This window comes from Toxoplasma gondii, chromosome XII (genome assembly GCF_000006565.2).
Source record: "Toxoplasma gondii ME49 chromosome XII, whole genome shotgun sequence".
NCBI classification, from domain to species: Eukaryota; Apicomplexa; class Conoidasida; order Eucoccidiorida; family Sarcocystidae; genus Toxoplasma; species Toxoplasma gondii.
Window position 1 is genome coordinate 6,145,556 of NC_031480.1, and position 16,793 is coordinate 6,162,348.

The following is a 16,793-nucleotide window of genomic DNA, read 5'->3' on the forward strand; positions in this document are numbered from 1 at the left end:
GTCGCAACAGTCGATGTCGTGGTCTGGGGCCCAGAACCAAGAATCGTCTTGACCGCACGCAAAAGCTCAATCACACGTCGATACCCATATCATGATCAAAAGAAGTTGGCTTCTCGTGAAGAGGTACTTAATTGATAACAAAACGTGACCGACAACCAGAAATGCTACAACATCCAAGTAAGTTCCAATATGTTTCACCTTGAATGTTTCCGGTACAATTTGTTGAGAGTGGAGAACAGGCTTATCCAACAAAAGTATTACTGCCTCGAACACAAATCCACTTTCACGATCACGACCCCACAACGCAGTCACTACAGTGGATTGGTCTCTGCACCCGTATTCGGACCTGTGACAAAGCCATGAATGCCGTGCCTAAATCTCTGGTCCCGTTATGCGAGCTGGCGTCAGCGCTAGTACCGGTAAACAAAACTAAAAAACGGACAACCATGTGGCTGTCACCGCAAGAACCAAAACTGACAATGTAGTGATTCCACTAGTGAAACCCCAAGCTGAAGAGTGCACTATAATCGTCAAGTACGCCTCCTCCACATCTGCGGCGTCTGCGAGGCGCCGCACAGCAGCACCACTCTTCTCCCCTAGAACAACAGCGAGCTCTTCCCCAGCTTCATTGTGCGTGCTTCCCCCTTTTATGGCTTCTGTATTCTCAGCTGGCGAGTCTTCAATAGATTGATTCGAGGTTACGGCATTTGCTGGCACATGCACTTGTGCTCTGTCGGAATGTTCGTGCTTTTCTGCTAAAGCGACTGGAGCATGTGCTACGTCCCCGTTTGCCTCATTCGTTTCTTTTGGAGGCTTCGAAGGCGGAGAATGTTCGGCACTGCTCGCAGGTGGGTGCTCTTCGGATCCCTGATGATGTGCCTCTTGCTTTGTGCCTCCTTCTACCTCTTCCTTGTCTCCCTGTTCCTGCATGAGAGTGGGCCCTGTCACACTGGAACTTGAATCCTCAGCTGAAGGAGAGATGACAGGATGCCGCGACAGAAATCCGTTCTCGGTCTCCTGATTTGCTGCACCGAGACTCCTTCCTGGCTCCTCACCCGTTGGCTCTTCCGTGGTGAGACCAGAGCCCTCCACTCGCGTGTCGTCAGCAGTGTGTTTCGATTTTGTGCCCGGCGTTGGCACCTTATGTTGGACACCGTCTGTTAAGTTTTCTTCGGATCCTGAGATAGGAGGCTCTGTTTGCGCATTCGATTTATAATCTGCGTCTAACACAGGGACTGAACCTTGTGGCTTTTCCACACTTTCTGGATGCTGCTGCACATCAGCCGACGTTTGAGAGTTGAGATTTCCTAAGTTTTGGTGCGTTTGATCACCATCCAAGCCCTTGTCGTGGGAGTCTGGCTGACTTTCGTCGATGCCAGCCCCACCATGAGCACCTTCATCCTTTGGACCCTCAGGTGAGTGCGATTCGTGACGGTCACGCGTGGGGGCGGGCGAATCGCTGATGCCTCCTCCAGAAACGTTCTCTGTTGGTAGGTTAGGATCCGCGTGACTAGGAGGCTGTCCCGGCAGATGACTCTGATTATCACTGCCTCCTACAGAACCCGGTCCACCGCTAGGTCCACCTTCACCATCCCCATGTGGTTTGCTTGGCTCTGGTTCACTTGGAGCACCAACACCTGGGTTTTTCTTATCATCTTCCTCTTCACCATCTTCGGGACGCGGTCCAACTGGACCCGGAGAACTACCTGAATCTCCCGAACTAGGTGAGCCAGATGACGTTGGACTTGGCGTGCTGGTTTGCGAACTCGACTCAGATGCCAACACCGTTTTGAAGCGCACGCAAAAACTCAACCCACCACTCAAAAACTCTGCTGGAGGATTCGTAAATGTGTACATCACACGTTTTGCTGTCGATCCCTTCTGAATCACTGCCGAACTCTGCTCCTCACGAACCCACAACGGTGTCGAGTAGCCGGGAAAAGCATCGTTAAACTGGAATTTTTGCGTGAAGTCGCATGCTCCATTCTTGTAGCGATATGCTACCGTATACATTTCTGACGCGTTTATGTCAGTATTCTCGTTGGCCCTGGGGAGGTAGACGGCCTGGGCAGTTTCGTCAATGACCCGAAGAGTGGTGGATGGTCCTAAAAAAAAGACTTGCTCCACGTCTCTTGCGAGTCCCGTTTCCGGTATGGTGGCGGTGAAGTCAACCTCATCGGATCGTTCATTTGCCTCAGACGCGGAACAAGATAGAAGGGCGCCCACAAGCAAGGTCAGACACACAGCTCGAAGTATCTGTCCCTCCATGGCGACTCCGGATCGTAATACTGACAGAATACGATCGCCGACAGTCGCAAACGCCGCCAACCCTCCCCTAGTGTTTTCGATGAGAAATCAAGCGCCCGTTACTCCGTTTTGCAATGTTTTGTCGCAAATAAATGGGTTACATTTCTGCGTACAGGAAGCGCAGCTTAGACAATCACCATGACACTCACGTCGCTTCATCAGCTGTGGTGAGCGACGTAGAGGTTCAATGTGGGTGGGCGGAAAAGCAACGGGACGAAAAGCCCGTTGACTAGCTGTGCCCGGATTTTGGTGCGGCATGGAACTGATGGAAGGATGACAGGGTGATGCTGACGATGGAAAGATACATTCTCAGTATTAGCGTGTTGTGGTTAATGAAGAATAATCTGGAGTGAATAATCTCAGTTAAAACTCTCCTCATATGACTGTATATTTGGACAGTCATGTGACCGCGTATTCGCCACTGTCCGCCAATGTCACTCCGCGCTAACTGGCGGGTGAACGTCCAGAGAGACCGCCGCACTAAATAAGTCCTCTTGCGTTTTCTAGTACCGTGATACCGTTGTTGCAATCCGAAATTACGACTCGAAGCGGTACAATGAAGTAACACAGTCAGATGCTAATCGAAAGCAAGGTGATTAGGACACAACAGTAGTTTTTCTCGAAGCCGGAAGGAGATGCAGAGAAACAGGAAGCCAGAGTACTTGCTGAAATATTGCAAGATATTTCAGCCTATGAGTGAGAAAGCTACGATTTACAGTATGTCAGAGAGACTACTCTAGTTGTAACCGCCACGTGAGTGGTAGACCAGTGGGAAGTTACAATATGCGCAGACGAATTAGCCTTTGTATGGCCATCTGACCTCACTGGTAACGTCGAGAAGTAGTTTTCCGTTGAAGTGTCTAGTTTTCACGCTTTAGTTCACGCCTCTTGTGTGTTGGAATTCTTCGCCGCCGTTTCCGACCCTTCAGGTATTTTGATACGCAGCCAATTCGGGGGCTTTGTCGAGTACAGTTCTGAAAAGCTGCTGTGTGCGAGAGGGGGAGAGTACACCGATTGAGAAAACAGTGAAACTATAGATCAAAATCATGTACACATTCAGAGAGGTGACCCATCCACAAGACAGAAAACGCTTGCTTGCGTTTTCTTTTAGGAAAACCCTGCGCCGCTATAGGCTACGGAACACTGCCCTGAGTACCAGAAGGCGCTGGTGTTGAGAACCGATACTTAATCGATAATAACGAGTACAACCCAAGGTCTAGCATCGCGCTAGTGCAGCAAAAGTGTTCCTCTCTCGAGCGAAAGTCCATTCAGTCGCACGACGCTACAGCGCAGCCCCTACGATGGACTCGCCTCTGCGTCTGTATCAGCTTTCGGCAATATCTGACGAAGCCTTGAATGCCTTGTCTATTTCCATTAATCCGTCCACTGACATTCGCATTAGGAACCATGCATTCACAAGGGCGCAGCCACCTGTGTAGCTGCCAGAGCAAGAACAAGAACTGACAGTCCACTGATTCCCCCTGCAACGCCCAACGCTGTGGAATGCACGATAATTGTTAAGTAAGTTTCCTTCTCTGTAGCAGACTCATTAAGGCGTCTCACTCGAGCGCCGTTTTGGTCCCCAGTACTACTCCTGCTCTCTTCACCGGCTTCGATGGGCTCATTTAGCCCTTCTCTGACTTGGATATTTTCCATCCTTGAGTGGTCATGAGGTTGCGTTGATGCTACTACATTGCCTGCTGTATGAGGCAGTGAAGCAGAAGATGATTTCTTCTCATCTGCTGAGATAGCTGGTCCATTTGCCAGGTCCCCGTTTGTCTCGTGGGCTTCTTCCACAGGCTGCGATGGCCGAGGTTCGACGTCGCTCGCACTCGGGTGCACACCAGGTTCCTTGCGGAGTTCCTGTCCATTTGCGTCGCTTTGTACGTTGTTCATGTCTTCCTGTTCCTGCTTGGCGCTCGAATGAGCTAAACTGTAGCTCGGCGCAGCAGTTGAAGGGGAACTGACAGGAAGCCGCGACAGAAAACCGGCCGGTTCCTCCTTATTTGGTAGGTCAGAATGGCCATTTGACTCCTGGTTCGTCCGCTCCACTTTTGTGACATCAGATCCTTCCTTTCGTGGAGTGTCAGCATCTTGCTTGGATTCTGCAACCTCTTCTGGAGACTCACGTTGTTTCGGGACAGTTACTTTTTCTTCAACGGAGATGGCAGGCTTCGCATCGGCTTTAGGATTCAACGGATCTACCTCAGGGTCTGAATTTGGCACATTTGGTACATTGGCTGAATCCCCAGTCTCACCAGGCAAAGTCTGAGAGTTTACGTCTCCTTTGTTTCCAGCTGCATGGTCTTGCTGCGATTCCTGTTCTTCGGTGTCTTCGTGATTCTCGCCGACACCGCTCCCAGCACCGGCACTGTGTTCCCCTTGCCCACCTGGTGACTGCGGACTTTGATTCTCTGGCAGGGAAGTGGGGGAATCGCCGGTCGAACTGTCAGGAACACTCCCTGGTGGCGGGGATGCCTCTACACGGTCAGAAGGTCCACCCTCTGTGTGATGATTGCCACTATCCATGTCTCCTTCCGAATCCGGGGCGCCGCCAGGCTGACTTACATTCCCCCCAGATGGACTACTCGATCCCCCGTCATCCGCAGTATCATCTGTGGGAAAATCCTTCTTCTCCTCCTCTTCTTCCGGAGTCGGATTAGATGGCTTGACAGAAGAATCTGAGTTTCCCAACGCAGTTGAGCCGGAGGACGGCGGACTTGGCGTGCTGGTCTGAAAACTCGATCCAGAGGGCAACACCGTCTTGAATCGCACACAAAAACTCAACCCTCTACCCAGATATTGAGCAGAAGGATTCGTGAAGGTGTACACCACAGACTTTGCTGATGATCCCTTCTCAATCGACTCCGAATCGCTTTCCTCACGAACCCATAGTGGTGACTCGTAGCCAGGAAAAACATCCTTGAATAGGATTTTCTCCGTGAAGTCACACCCTCCATGTCTGTATGGATATGCGGTAGTATATGTTTCTGACGAGTTCTGGTCAGTACTCTCAGTAGCTTTAGGCAGATAGATGGCTTTGCCGGTGTCATCAACAACCCGGAGCGTGCTGGACGGTCCCAGGGAAAAGACTTGCTCCACGTTCTTGATGAGTCCCGTTTTCGGAATCGTTGTGATGAAATCAGCCTCACCGGAATGCTCATTTGTCTCAGACGCATAACAAGATATAACGGTGCCCACAAGCAGCGTGAGACACACAGCTCGATGTATCTGTCCCTTCATGGCGACTCTGGATCGAACAATAAAATGAATACAATCACAAACAGCAGCAAACTCCACCAACATTTCCGCTTTGTATTCGAGAAGAAAGCGTGCACATTTCCCTTTTTTCAGTGTTGTATTTTCAAATCTGTTGAGCCCCATGTTTACTTGCAGGCGCCGCAGTCTTCACAAACCGCGTCAACTGAGCGAGTCACTACTCCGCTGTAGTAGAGTGTCCCGGCGACCGGGGGAGGGGGGGGCGGACGGGGCGGGAAAATCGGGTTTAAGTGCTCGTGGCAGGGTTGGGGGGATAGTTGAGACGACGCTGCTGACGGCAGAAGACGCGCTCAGCTCTATTGTGTTTTGCCTAATGATGGGAAAACTAAATCGGTTCATATCGTGGGAGTGGATCCATACAGGCCCTTGTCTTTGGGAAGAGTCAATCGAGCACGCAGCCGCTACGGCCTGGCTAACTCAACGGGCCCTCTTTGGCGTCAGGTTCGAAGAGACCGCAGTCAGATAGTCCTCGTGCATTTTCCAGCACGAGGATGTTTCTTCTCTGAGTATGAGCTGTTATGCGGGGGATTGTACTGCTATCGCAATCCCGTATGGTAATTCAAGACAAGGTACAGGTGACACAAGAGGCTACATACTCGGACACACGGAGTAATTGCAGCGAACCACTTGCCTAGAGTACTTGTTGCAGTATTGACACGCACAGAAACGTACGGATGAGGACCATGCAGCTCGAAAATAACTGTTCTTATTGTGGCAATCGCTATAATCTCCGGCCCGTCAGTATTTTAGAAACACTGCTGTGGCGGTAGCCGCCACGTGCCGGGTAGAAGACTGAGGAGTTACTATCTGCACAGTCTGGTGTAGCTTGCTGTCACCTAATTTCATTGGTGATACCGGCATGCTATTTTCCTGACGGGTGTTCCTTTCACGCTGAATCTGTGTTTTTTCTGGTGCTCGTGTGCCGCAATCCTTCGCCCGTTGTGCAGCCAATACGGAGGGTGTGTCGAGAACAGTTGTGAAAGATTGTTGTGAGCGGGGGCAGAGAAACGTGGTCAAGCACGCGGTGAAGACCTACGTCACACGAACACCTAAACGTTAACAGATATGACTCATCCGGATAATACAAGCAGTTACTTACGTGTTCTGCCAGAAAAATGCTGATTCAGCTGGAAATCCAATCCCGTCAATGACCAGCGAGAGTGGCAAAATGGGCAGGATATTTGTCTTTCCAGAGCAACATGTATCCACGCCATGATTAAAGTGAAATGGTGCGTAACCTATGGGAAAAATACTTTTTTTACAAGACTTCGGAACCATTTCCCCCCTGGACAATTTGATCAAAACATGCAGGGACTTGATGGCGTGCTAGACCAGCAGGACGTCCTGCTTCGGGCAAGAATCAGTTTTCTCGAACGTGCAACCCATCCATCGTATTGATTTCCGCTTTTGCACCTGCGTTTCATCTTGTGGCAAAGTCACGAATACCTTGCCTGATTCCACCCGGTTTGTATACTCCTCTGGTCTCAGTTGTTGTAGAAAGCAATCCGTCACGATGAGGCTGGCAACAATGTAGCTGCCGCTGCGAAGAAAAAAACTGACAATATGCTTATGCCACTGGCGAACCCCCAAGCTGCTGAGTGCACTATAACTGTCAAGTACGCCACATTCTCTTCAACATTCTCAGTGAGGCGCCTCGCCGGAGCGCCGGCCTCATCCCCAGCACCTCTTGCGATGCCCTTCTCTTCCTCCTTGCTTGCATGCTCCGCCTCTGTGATTTGAGCATTCTCTGTTCGTGAGCCTTCATTAGTTTGGTTCAATGATACTCCATCGTGCGACACAGCAGGATGCGGCACGGTCGATGGTTGTTCCTCAGCACCAGAGACAGCTGGAGCTTCTGTCAGCTTTCCTGCCTCAGAGGCATCTGTCTCATATCCCGTTCCTTCAGCAGGCTCAACACTGCTGTGAGTTGTCTGCTCGTTAGATGCCTCGTTAATGGCCTCCTCCTGCACTTCTTGCTTTGCATTGTCCACGTCTTCATGTTCTTTTGTGGAAGTGGGATCAGCGACTATGTGACTCGGATCCTCTGCTACTTGCGAGCCGACAGATTGTGGCGCCACGAGTTCGCCGTGCACCTCCTCTTTGCCACTGTCAAGCTGCTCTCCATCTTTTTTGCTTGTGCTGTCCTCTTTTGTGACTTCGGATTTCTCTTGTCGTGTGTCATCACTACCTTGGTTCGAATTTAGTTCATCTCCTGACACATCAGGCTGTGCTGCAGCGGATGGATCCTTCTGACCTGCTGGGGCAGCTGAAGCTTTTTCCACTTCTTCGTTTGACTCATGGGCTGGTTCCTTAGACACTGGTGCATGAGGAGTCTCGACGCCGTTCTCAAGAGGATTCTCATGAGATTCCTTCTGAAGATCGTCCTCCTCTGATTTTTTTTCTTCGTCTTTACTCATGCTTCCTTGCTCTTGTTCGGTTCTTGGCTCTGTCTCACTGGGACTCGGAACCTTCTCTGAAGGAGGGATTGCAGGCTTTGGCTTCAGAAATTCATCAGGTTCCTCCTCATCTGTCGGCAGTTTGCCACTGTCTGTCTGGTTGCTCTGTACCTTGTTATCCGGGACTTCGGAAGTGACCTTTTGTGAGTCTGGAGCAGTTTGACTCGATGGTCCAGTCTGTGATGAGGTATGAGTCTGTGGTTCACCAGGTGAATTCTCCTCAGCTGTTTGGAGGACTGGATGCTTTTTAGGAATATCGCTTTCCTCAGGAGCAGCCAGTTCATGCTTGGGCGCCGGGGGCTGTTCCTCACCGCTGAGCGCACCAGACACTTGCGAAGACACTTCATGAGTGTCTCCCCTTCCCTCGTGAATGTGAGCGACGCTTCCCGGAGCTTGTTGACTTTCTTCGGGGCTCGTGTCCTGGTTATCCGTCTGAGCAGTTGGCAGAGTGGAATTGGGCGTTTGGGGTTGACTGGTGTCACTTGACGTGGAACTCGGCTGTGTGGAACCACTGGTTGACGCTTGCGTTGCAACTGTTGATGTGTTGGTCCCTGAATCCGTCTTGGGAGCAAGAACCGTTTTGAACCGCACACAAAAGCTCAACCCTTCACCCAAGTATTCAGCCGGAGGATTCGTAAACCTGTACTTCACAACCTTTTCTGCAGATCCACCTCCACTCGTCGCCGAGTCCTTCTGTTCCTGGTCCCATACTGCCGTCGTGTAGTCTGGAAATATGTCCTTGAATTCGACAGTTTTGGTGAAGTCGCACGCCCCATTCTCAAAGCGATAAGCGACACTGTAGGGTTTAGAGGAAGCCTCTTGTGTGTTGGCGCTCTTTTCTGGCAAATAGACTGCAGCGCCGGTCTGGTCAATGACCTGGAGCGTGTTCGATGGTCCGAGAAAAAAGACTTTCTCCACGTTTCCCTGAAGTCCCGCTTTAGGAATTGTAGCGGTGAAATCTGCCTCAGCATTTTGTTCGCTTGTTTTAGACGCGGCAGACGGCAGAAGGGCGCCGATCAGCAGCGTTAGAGACACTGCTCGAAATATCTGGCCTGTCATTGCAACAATGCAAAGGACGGCAGTCTTTCATGAAACAGTTCTCACACAACCGCAATTGCTACTCACAGTCGCTTCGGTGTTTTGAGAGTGGGAAGGTAATCGTTAGCGGTTTCTCTCGAAAGTGGGATGCCAATACCGTTCAGTCCCTCTGCACTGTGGAAGAAGGGTCCCCTTGCAGAAGTCAAGAGATAACCACAATGTTTCTAGCTAGTTTCTATAGTATACCTGAACACTAAAGCGATACTTGTGTTTTTGAAGCACAAATATCACCGGAACTAAGAACTCAGAATTATAAGAGAAATTTAGATTCAAACACACCGACGAAATACAACGTGTGCCACCATCTTTTATATAGTGTACCTCAAAGTGGTGTTAGCCGTTTTTGTGCTCCGGGCACGAACGTCAGCGAACTGTCAGACGGAAGAAGAGCAGCACGGAGAGCGGGGTACCTCTCGGGCGCGCAGAGTCCACTGCGGCGTGCATCGCCGAAAGAATAATGGATAATAACACGTCACTTGCCTTGTCGCTTACGGCGAGCGATGTGTGTGGATAGTTTGATGGGTTTTGGTAAGCGAAGTCGGAAAGTGTGTGGATAATTGGTAGACATTAACTGCAGTTCAGTCGAGGTGTGTATCCGCCTAAAAGCACGTCAATCACAAAAACGCCGCGGGCAGCAGCCGCCGGTTCCCCGCGGTTGACAGATACCTGAATTCCGGACGGTCATGTGTCGCTTTTCACGACAACGTGACTTCACTATGACTTGGCTCCGAAGGCTAGCTCACGCCAAACCATTCCCAAGTGTTATCTAATTGCGTTGGGGCTGCAGAAGAGGTGCTCAATTGGTGACAAGTACGGTGGAAGGAACGTGCCTCGCAGTCAGCATACGCGTTGACACACAAAGCTGCTCCGTAACTATGATGAATGAATAACGGCGGCGCCTGCACACGGATGCTTTTTATGGGAATGCTTGTATTAACACCGGGTATAGGTAGCAAGATTTGTGTAGTGGAGAGATCCGTTTTAGATCTTCTTTAATCTGCTTACGCTTCGTCGTTGTAGCAAGGCCTCCTCAGCTCTTGAGACTGGTGCGATTTTGAGAATAGTGAAACGGTCACACCTATGTCTAGAAATGTTGAACGTCCGCCAACAATCCCAGTTTCATTGAAGACAAGTTATCGATCATGGATTGTGTAGTCTGATGCACGGATCTACTTTAAAATAATATTCATTGTTCCCCTTTACAGGAAAATGCCACTCGTTTAGTGACGTCCAGGAATGTGAACTCAGTCCACCACGAAGATGGTGCCGTACGGACACACTACCGTCACACGAGATGATGAAGTGAAAACGAAATGCATCACCAAAGTTATCCAATGGACGTGACGACTGAACACTTAGCCTCACGAAATACTGTCAGTCCTCGATACGTGTCTGCGTCTCACGATTCGTATAACAATTTCCTCAAGTTACTGAAATTTCTCGCCAAGAGACAATCTACAAAACATCGAGCATTCTGCTCAAACGGTTACTCCCGCCGCATTAGGACCGGGTTCGAACCTTGTCGAAAAAGAGTGAAGAAGACAACCTGTAGCCCAGAAGAAACGTGGGACTTCCAGGATAAGTTTGACTCGTCCTACACCCTAAACCAACACTGCTGTTTCCCAGGCGTGTCTAGTCGGCTCTTCGTCTAAAAAATCGCTTGATCCTTCTTTCTCTTTCAACACTGGCCTTTCTGTGTATACGTGCCAAATCGGACCCAATTAAAAACACACTTAATAAATCTGTAAAAGCGTGGCTGCCATAATGAGAAGAGGACCCAAAACCGTACCCACTCCACGTGCAGAATTCCAAGCTGCTGAGTGTACCACAATAGTCAGGTATGCCTCACTCACAGCAGCTGCCCCATCCAGCCGCCTCAGGGAAGCACCACGACCTTCTTTGAGGTCATTCGCGACTTCTTCTTCGACTTTATTTGAAGGCGGCTGCTGTTTTCCCGAGTCCTCCGTAGGTGCAGTGGAAGGATGCACAGGTACGTTATCGTTTTGTGTACCACCTCCGGGACGTGAGACTATATCCTGATGTTCCTGAGGTTGTGTGCCCGAATCAGGTGCTTGAGGGACGATGGGGTTGACCTGAGGTGGAACAGGGCTGTGCTGGCCTGGTGGAGACACTTGATTTTCATCAAGTCCATTCTCCGGTTTAGTCACAGGGTTTCCAGGACCTTCCAGCGCTGTGGGAGGCTTCGGCTCCTCATCAGAGGGAATACTTTCTGCATCATCCCTGCCATCATCCCCACCATCGGCCTCCCCAGAATTCGTGTGGTCTGTTGATTCGGATGAGCTTGGAATCGAAGGAGTCGATACGGTGGTTTGTGAATCCGATCCGGCGGCAGACACCGTTTTGAACCGCATACAAAAGCTCAACCCTACACTCAAGTACTCTGCTGGAGGATTTTTAAACGTGTACATCACAACCTTTCCCGCGGAGTCACGTCCTCTTTCACCAGATTCTGACTCTTCCCGTGTCCACAATTTTGCTGTGTAGCCGGGAAACACATCCTTGAATTGGATTGTCTTTGTGAAATCGCACCCTCCATTCATATATTGATATGCAGCGCTGTAAGCGTCAGTCAATGTTCCAGATGAATTCTCGCTAGTTTCGGGTTGATAAACGGCACTCGCTGTTTCGTCAGTGACCCGGATCGTGCCAGAAGATCCAAGAGAAAAGACTTCTTCAACATCTCCCTCCAATCCCCCTTTCGGAATGATGGTGCTAAAATCAACCTCAGCTGTCGGTTGACCGGATTCGGCGGCGACGCACTGCAAGACAGTGCCAATGAAAAGGACTGAACACCCGCCGCGAAAGATCTGCCTTGCCATTGCGAGTGCGGATCGGTACCAACACAAACAGCCTCAGCTGCAACCAAACACTTCAGACACCCTTTCGGCTACAGAAGAACGAAAGGGAAGAGGTTTTTATGTTTTTCTGCTATCGCGAAGGACAACTGGCCCCCTCTTGGTCAAGCAAAAATCGGAGTTGTCGCAACCGTCCTCAAGAAATCAGTTGTGATGAGGAACGAGGCGACGGTCAAGTTGACGGGCGGAAGAAGACCCAGACAGAGAGGCGGGTGACTCCCCCCGGCGCGGAATCGACTGTCGTACACGTTGGACGGGGTCGAGGGGGGGGACCGGAAAACACGCGCACAATGGGACTAACTGTTGTCCGTAAAAACGCAGGCAAAAGCTTTAGAAAAATTTTTTCTTATAGATGGATACAACAGCTTATGGAACGGAGTTTGATGTGCTCCTCATTCCATCCCGTCGCACATTCCGGAAGCCGGTCCAGCACGCATCGCAGACAAGGTCAGCAGTGACTGCGCCTCCCTAAGCGGCTGTCAGACGCCGAATGTTGCTCCAGTGACTACACGGTGTGCAAATCAGCACAAATATCTCACAAGGAAGGGACACGAATGAGTCGGCAATGGAGGCTAACTTACATCAAGTCTGTTGCATATATATTCATCCTTATTCGTACAAATATAAATATAAGCAAATATGCACATGCACATGCTTATCGAAGACAGTGACAGATGAAGACGTAGGAAAGCCGCCGCACACGTTAAACCCGGAAGGCATCTTTGGCAGCGCCTACACACAACTTCCATTTTCTCAGCTATTTTCATGTTGGGTTTCGGATCTCCTGATCTGATTCTCTCACTCCATCAGTTAACGCGTATGCCGACGAGACTCCCCCAGAAAGCCACAGGGGCTACTAACGCGTGCGTTCACAATACAGTGTTTATCTGGTAGTCTGTGTTTACTTTGGTACTTCCGAGGGGCTTGTGCAGCAGATATTTTCCATTTAGTTTCATTGGAGGTTGTCTGTGTTTCCCTGACGCTATCGAGGCCTCCCCTTCAAACCTCAACCGTACAACTAGTTGGTGATTGCTGCCGCAACTCATCCACGCATGCTTTTTGTCTAACGCAGGTACACGAGCGGGGATCGAGCTTAATTAACATATGTCCGTTGTCGGTTCTGCTTCGTGAAAATGGTACCAGTGACCCTTGATGGGGAAAACCACTATGTACAGGGGTGAAAAACGAGAGTTGGTGCCACCATGCATCTGGCGTTGCAAGCGTTTGTTATCAAGACACGAAATAACGGCAGTTACACGTGGTGCACCTGAAAGGTTAGCTTACTCTGGGTGACGGCTGAGGAGCCGTCCTTCACAATATCTCAGCAGTATCAATCTGTGTCGACATTTCCACTACCTGTCATGAATAAAAATATCCGCTGTCGCCAAAAAAAGCTAAACACAATACGTCCAATACCAGCGTCAAGATGAAGTTATTTAAGTTTGGGCGGTTCGTATGTCTCCACCAACTGCATGAAAGACGGAGACACACAGTTACTTAGTGGGGAATGTGACTGAGCACAAACGACACTGTTCCTCAATCACGCATTACATGACGATACAACACCGCGGCTCAGGTATTATTCACTGGTGTTGCTAGTATTTGCATTGTCTCATCATCAGCACCACTCTCTTCCCGGTAACACTATATCGTCCCCGTCTACAAAATTCCACGCTCGAACGCAATTACCATATCTGCAACAGCGTGATTGTCACAGTGATCAGAATACCGGACGATGCACCTATTCCACTTGCAGAGCTCCAGGCTGCGGAGTGCACTACAATAGTCAAGTATGCATCTTGCACTAACGCTGGTGCATCCAGCCGCCTCACGATGACGCCGCTGGGTTCTTGAGTGGCGTCATCACCTTCATGGCCTTCATCCTGGTCAAGCCGCCCTTGTTCTTCTGTGACTCTACCCTGAGGGTTGAACAGAGAGGGAGAGCCTTGATCTTTATCGGCGTTATGAGCTGATGGTTCCCGTGGTACGGCAGGACTGTCCGCGCCACCCGCGACAACGCCGGGCGTAGCGGGAGACGCACGAATATCTGAATTTTCTTCTTCCTTCTCCCCTTCTCCAACGGAAGGCAATTGTTGGCCAACTTCTTCCGAGGGGCCTTGAGACCCGTCTCCTGGCGAGCTACCACCAACCGGCCCTTGGCTAGGACCCTGTTCTTGAGGACTTTCTTCCTCCGTTGTCTCATCGCCAGGTGTCTGTGCGTCGGAGCCACCATCAGACGTCGACGAAGTTGAGGTCTTTGTTGGTGAACCCGAACCAGACGCAAGAACTGTTTTGAACCGCACACAAAAGCTCAACCCTTCACCCAAGTATTCAGCCGGAGGATTCGTAAACCTGTACTTCACAACCTTTTCTGCAGATCCACCTCCACTCGTCGCCGAGTCCTTCTGTTCCTGGTCCCATACTGCCGTCGTGTAGTCTGGAAATATGTCCTTGAATTCGACAGTTTTGGTGAAGTCGCACGCCCCATTCTCAAAGCGATAAGCGACACTGTAGGGTTTAGAGGAAGAATCTTGTGTGTTGGCGCTCTTTTCTGGCAAATAGACTGCAGCGCCGGTCTGGTCAATGACCTGGAGCGTGTTCGATGGTCCGAGAAAAAAGACTTTCTCCACGCTCCTCTCAAGTCCCGTTTTCGGAATAGTGGCGGTGAAGTCGGCAGTGGCCGTTGGTTCTTTTTCGGAGGCAGCACAGGACAAGGCAGTGCCCGTGACCAGCGTTAGACACACGACTCGAAATAGCTGCCTTGCCATGGCGGCTCCAAACTGAACTGCTCCGAAAAGAATGCTTTCTATCAAACACTACCACAAAACCCGGTCTCTTCTCAGAAGCTACAATGCATCCACGCTTTTCTGAAGTTTTATCGCGAATTTGTTGGTCTCTCTTTTCTGCTTGCAGAAGTCGCAGTCTTGACGAACCGAAAAATGGGCGTCTCGCTTCTGTAGCTGCGGTGAGGGCCCCGGGCGGGGTGAAAGCAGGCGGGCGGAAGAAGACCGGGCCGGAAGGCGGTAGGGTCGCTGGGCGCGGTTTCGAGTGGTGCAAGCGGTACTTACGACATCATTGAAACTAAAAGAAGAGATCATGCACTAAAGATTGAATTTCTTTCCCAAACAACGTAAGGTACACTGAGCGGACATGTTTTCCTCTTGGAGGGAGAGCAGCTTGTGGATGTTTACTGAATGTGCGTCACTTAAACGCGTTTGCACGAACCCGTACAGGAAAAAGTTTCTGATTGACGGGAAAGACAACTCCCGCCATATCCTAGCGACTGCTGAGTTGACATCCGCAGAGACCAGCACGCGAAAGACACCATACACGCTTCAAGATGTCACCCAGTTGGACTCGCTAAGGTAGACGAACTCAGGTAGAGGGCGGTACAACGCTTACCGGTTAGTCGAGGAAGGCAAAAACGTCGTGGGCGGCTGAGAGGTTCGAAGGGTTTGAGTAGTAGTCTTGCACACTTGATGGTCAAGGTAGTGGTAGTCGGTAGGTCCGCACGCGTGAAACTGAGAAGGCCGCCCCGGCAACGCATTCCACCTCTGTCGTTTACGATTTCTTACCATATAAGGGTTAGCTTCACCTGACGCTCTCTTTATCACTGTATCCTTGGGTCATAATGCATACGTGACACCGCTAGGAGAAATCATGTCAACGGAGCGTGCGCACCGTATGCGGGTCACCAGGAAGCTTACGTTTGCTGCAGCAGTAAAGAAGTGCTTTTTCACCGGCCTTCTGTTTCCTTGAATGCATATTTTCTCCAATCTTCACCAGGGCTTTCTTGTCGATCTTCAATCCTCTTTCACCTAAGCAGCCCATGCCCCAATTGACTCGCTTCTACCTGAGAGAAACGAAGAGTCACTGACCTTCCCCTATCAGAAGCAAGGCATAGAGGGTATCGGACAACACCTTCAGCGGCCCGTTGATAAGCGTGCTGTAAGGAAAAATCTGAGTGGGTCTCTTAACAGAAAAAGTCAATATGCATGAAGAGTGCGTGCAACTGGCAATTCACTCCTCCCCGGAGCAGGTCTCTTGCACAGTGAATATCTTAACAAGAGACGAAGATGCGAACAGTCGGTGCATCTGCCGATTTAGGTACAGACTGTGACGTTTGAGTGCTCGTCACCAGCATATCTGAGGTGTCTTTGAGTGCGATCGCCGCATTCTCGTGTTAGCACGCCGTTCTGTGAAACGCACAAGCAGCTCCTGTAAAGAGCCAATCCTTCGGACGCGAGTAAGTCTACTTCAGGACCAGGTTATTCTTAATTTAGGCTCACGTTCAAATGTTGCTAAAAAAACAACCGAAAGAAAAAAAGAGTGCCCATGCAGAGAAGGTGTTGGCAGCACGTCAGGTTGACATCCAGTCTTGCATTCAACCGTCCAAACCCTCTGCTATCTTAGATTGATATTTCCGGCCTTGTGCTATTGGCAACCACATCGTCAGCCGCTCTGCACTACTACAGTGTTCCCTCCATATATTCAAGTGCATACTGAAACGAGATTGAAACACCAGCAACAGCGTCGCTGCCACCGTGAGAAGAACGACTGACACTGCTCTCATTCCAGCTGCAGAATTCCACGCTCCGGAGTGCACTACAACAGTCAAGTATGCCTCGTTCACTTCAGGTGTCCCATTCAACCGCCTCGCTAAAACGCCGCTGTCTTCTTGCAGGCCGCTCGCCGCCTCCTGATTGACTGTATTTGAAGGCAGTTTTTCTTCTGTGTGCTCCTCCACAGGTGCAGTGGGAAGCATTTCCTGTAGATA

The 16,793-nt window shown here is 50.3% G+C and overlaps 5 protein-coding genes across 5 annotated transcripts; all 5 read right to left on the reverse strand.

Annotated features, from left to right (window-relative positions):
- Positions 1-315: 315 nt before the first annotated feature.
- On the reverse strand, positions 316-3,232 carry TGME49_278360 (Toxoplasma gondii family A protein). Its single transcript, XM_002370498.2, has one exon. It carries the CDS (start codon positions 2,266-2,268, stop codon positions 430-432), a length of 1,839 nt encoding a protein of 612 aa, XP_002370539.1. The 5' UTR covers positions 2,269-3,232; the 3' UTR covers positions 316-429.
- A 488-nt stretch (positions 3,233-3,720) lies between these two features.
- TGME49_278350 (Toxoplasma gondii family A protein) lies at positions 3,721-5,550 on the reverse strand (the record flags this gene model as incomplete). Its single annotated transcript, XM_002370497.1, has 1 exon — positions 3,721-5,550. The coding sequence occupies one exon, from the start codon at positions 5,548-5,550 to the stop codon at positions 3,721-3,723; it is 1,830 nt and encodes a 609-aa protein (XP_002370538.1).
- A 1,359-nt stretch (positions 5,551-6,909) lies between these two features.
- TGME49_278340 (Toxoplasma gondii family A protein) lies at positions 6,910-9,786 on the reverse strand. The gene has a single exon (XM_002370496.2). The coding sequence runs from the start codon at positions 9,099-9,101 to the stop codon at positions 7,095-7,097; it is 2,007 nt and encodes a 668-aa protein (XP_002370537.1). The 5' UTR covers positions 9,102-9,786; the 3' UTR covers positions 6,910-7,094.
- Positions 9,787-10,820: 1,034 nt separating this feature from the next.
- Positions 10,821-11,983, reverse strand: TGME49_278330 (Toxoplasma gondii family A protein). Its single transcript, XM_002370495.2, has one exon. The coding sequence runs from the start codon at positions 11,978-11,980 to the stop codon at positions 10,874-10,876; it is 1,107 nt and encodes a 368-aa protein (XP_002370536.1). The 5' UTR covers positions 11,981-11,983; the 3' UTR covers positions 10,821-10,873.
- A 1,718-nt stretch (positions 11,984-13,701) lies between these two features.
- On the reverse strand, positions 13,702-14,797 carry TGME49_278320 (Toxoplasma gondii family A protein; the record flags this gene model as incomplete). Its single annotated transcript, XM_002370494.2, has 1 exon — positions 13,702-14,797. The coding sequence occupies exon 1, from the start codon at positions 14,782-14,784 to the stop codon at positions 13,702-13,704; it is 1,083 nt and encodes a 360-aa protein (XP_002370535.1). The 5' UTR covers positions 14,785-14,797.
- Between the last annotated feature and the right edge of the window lie 1,996 nt (positions 14,798-16,793).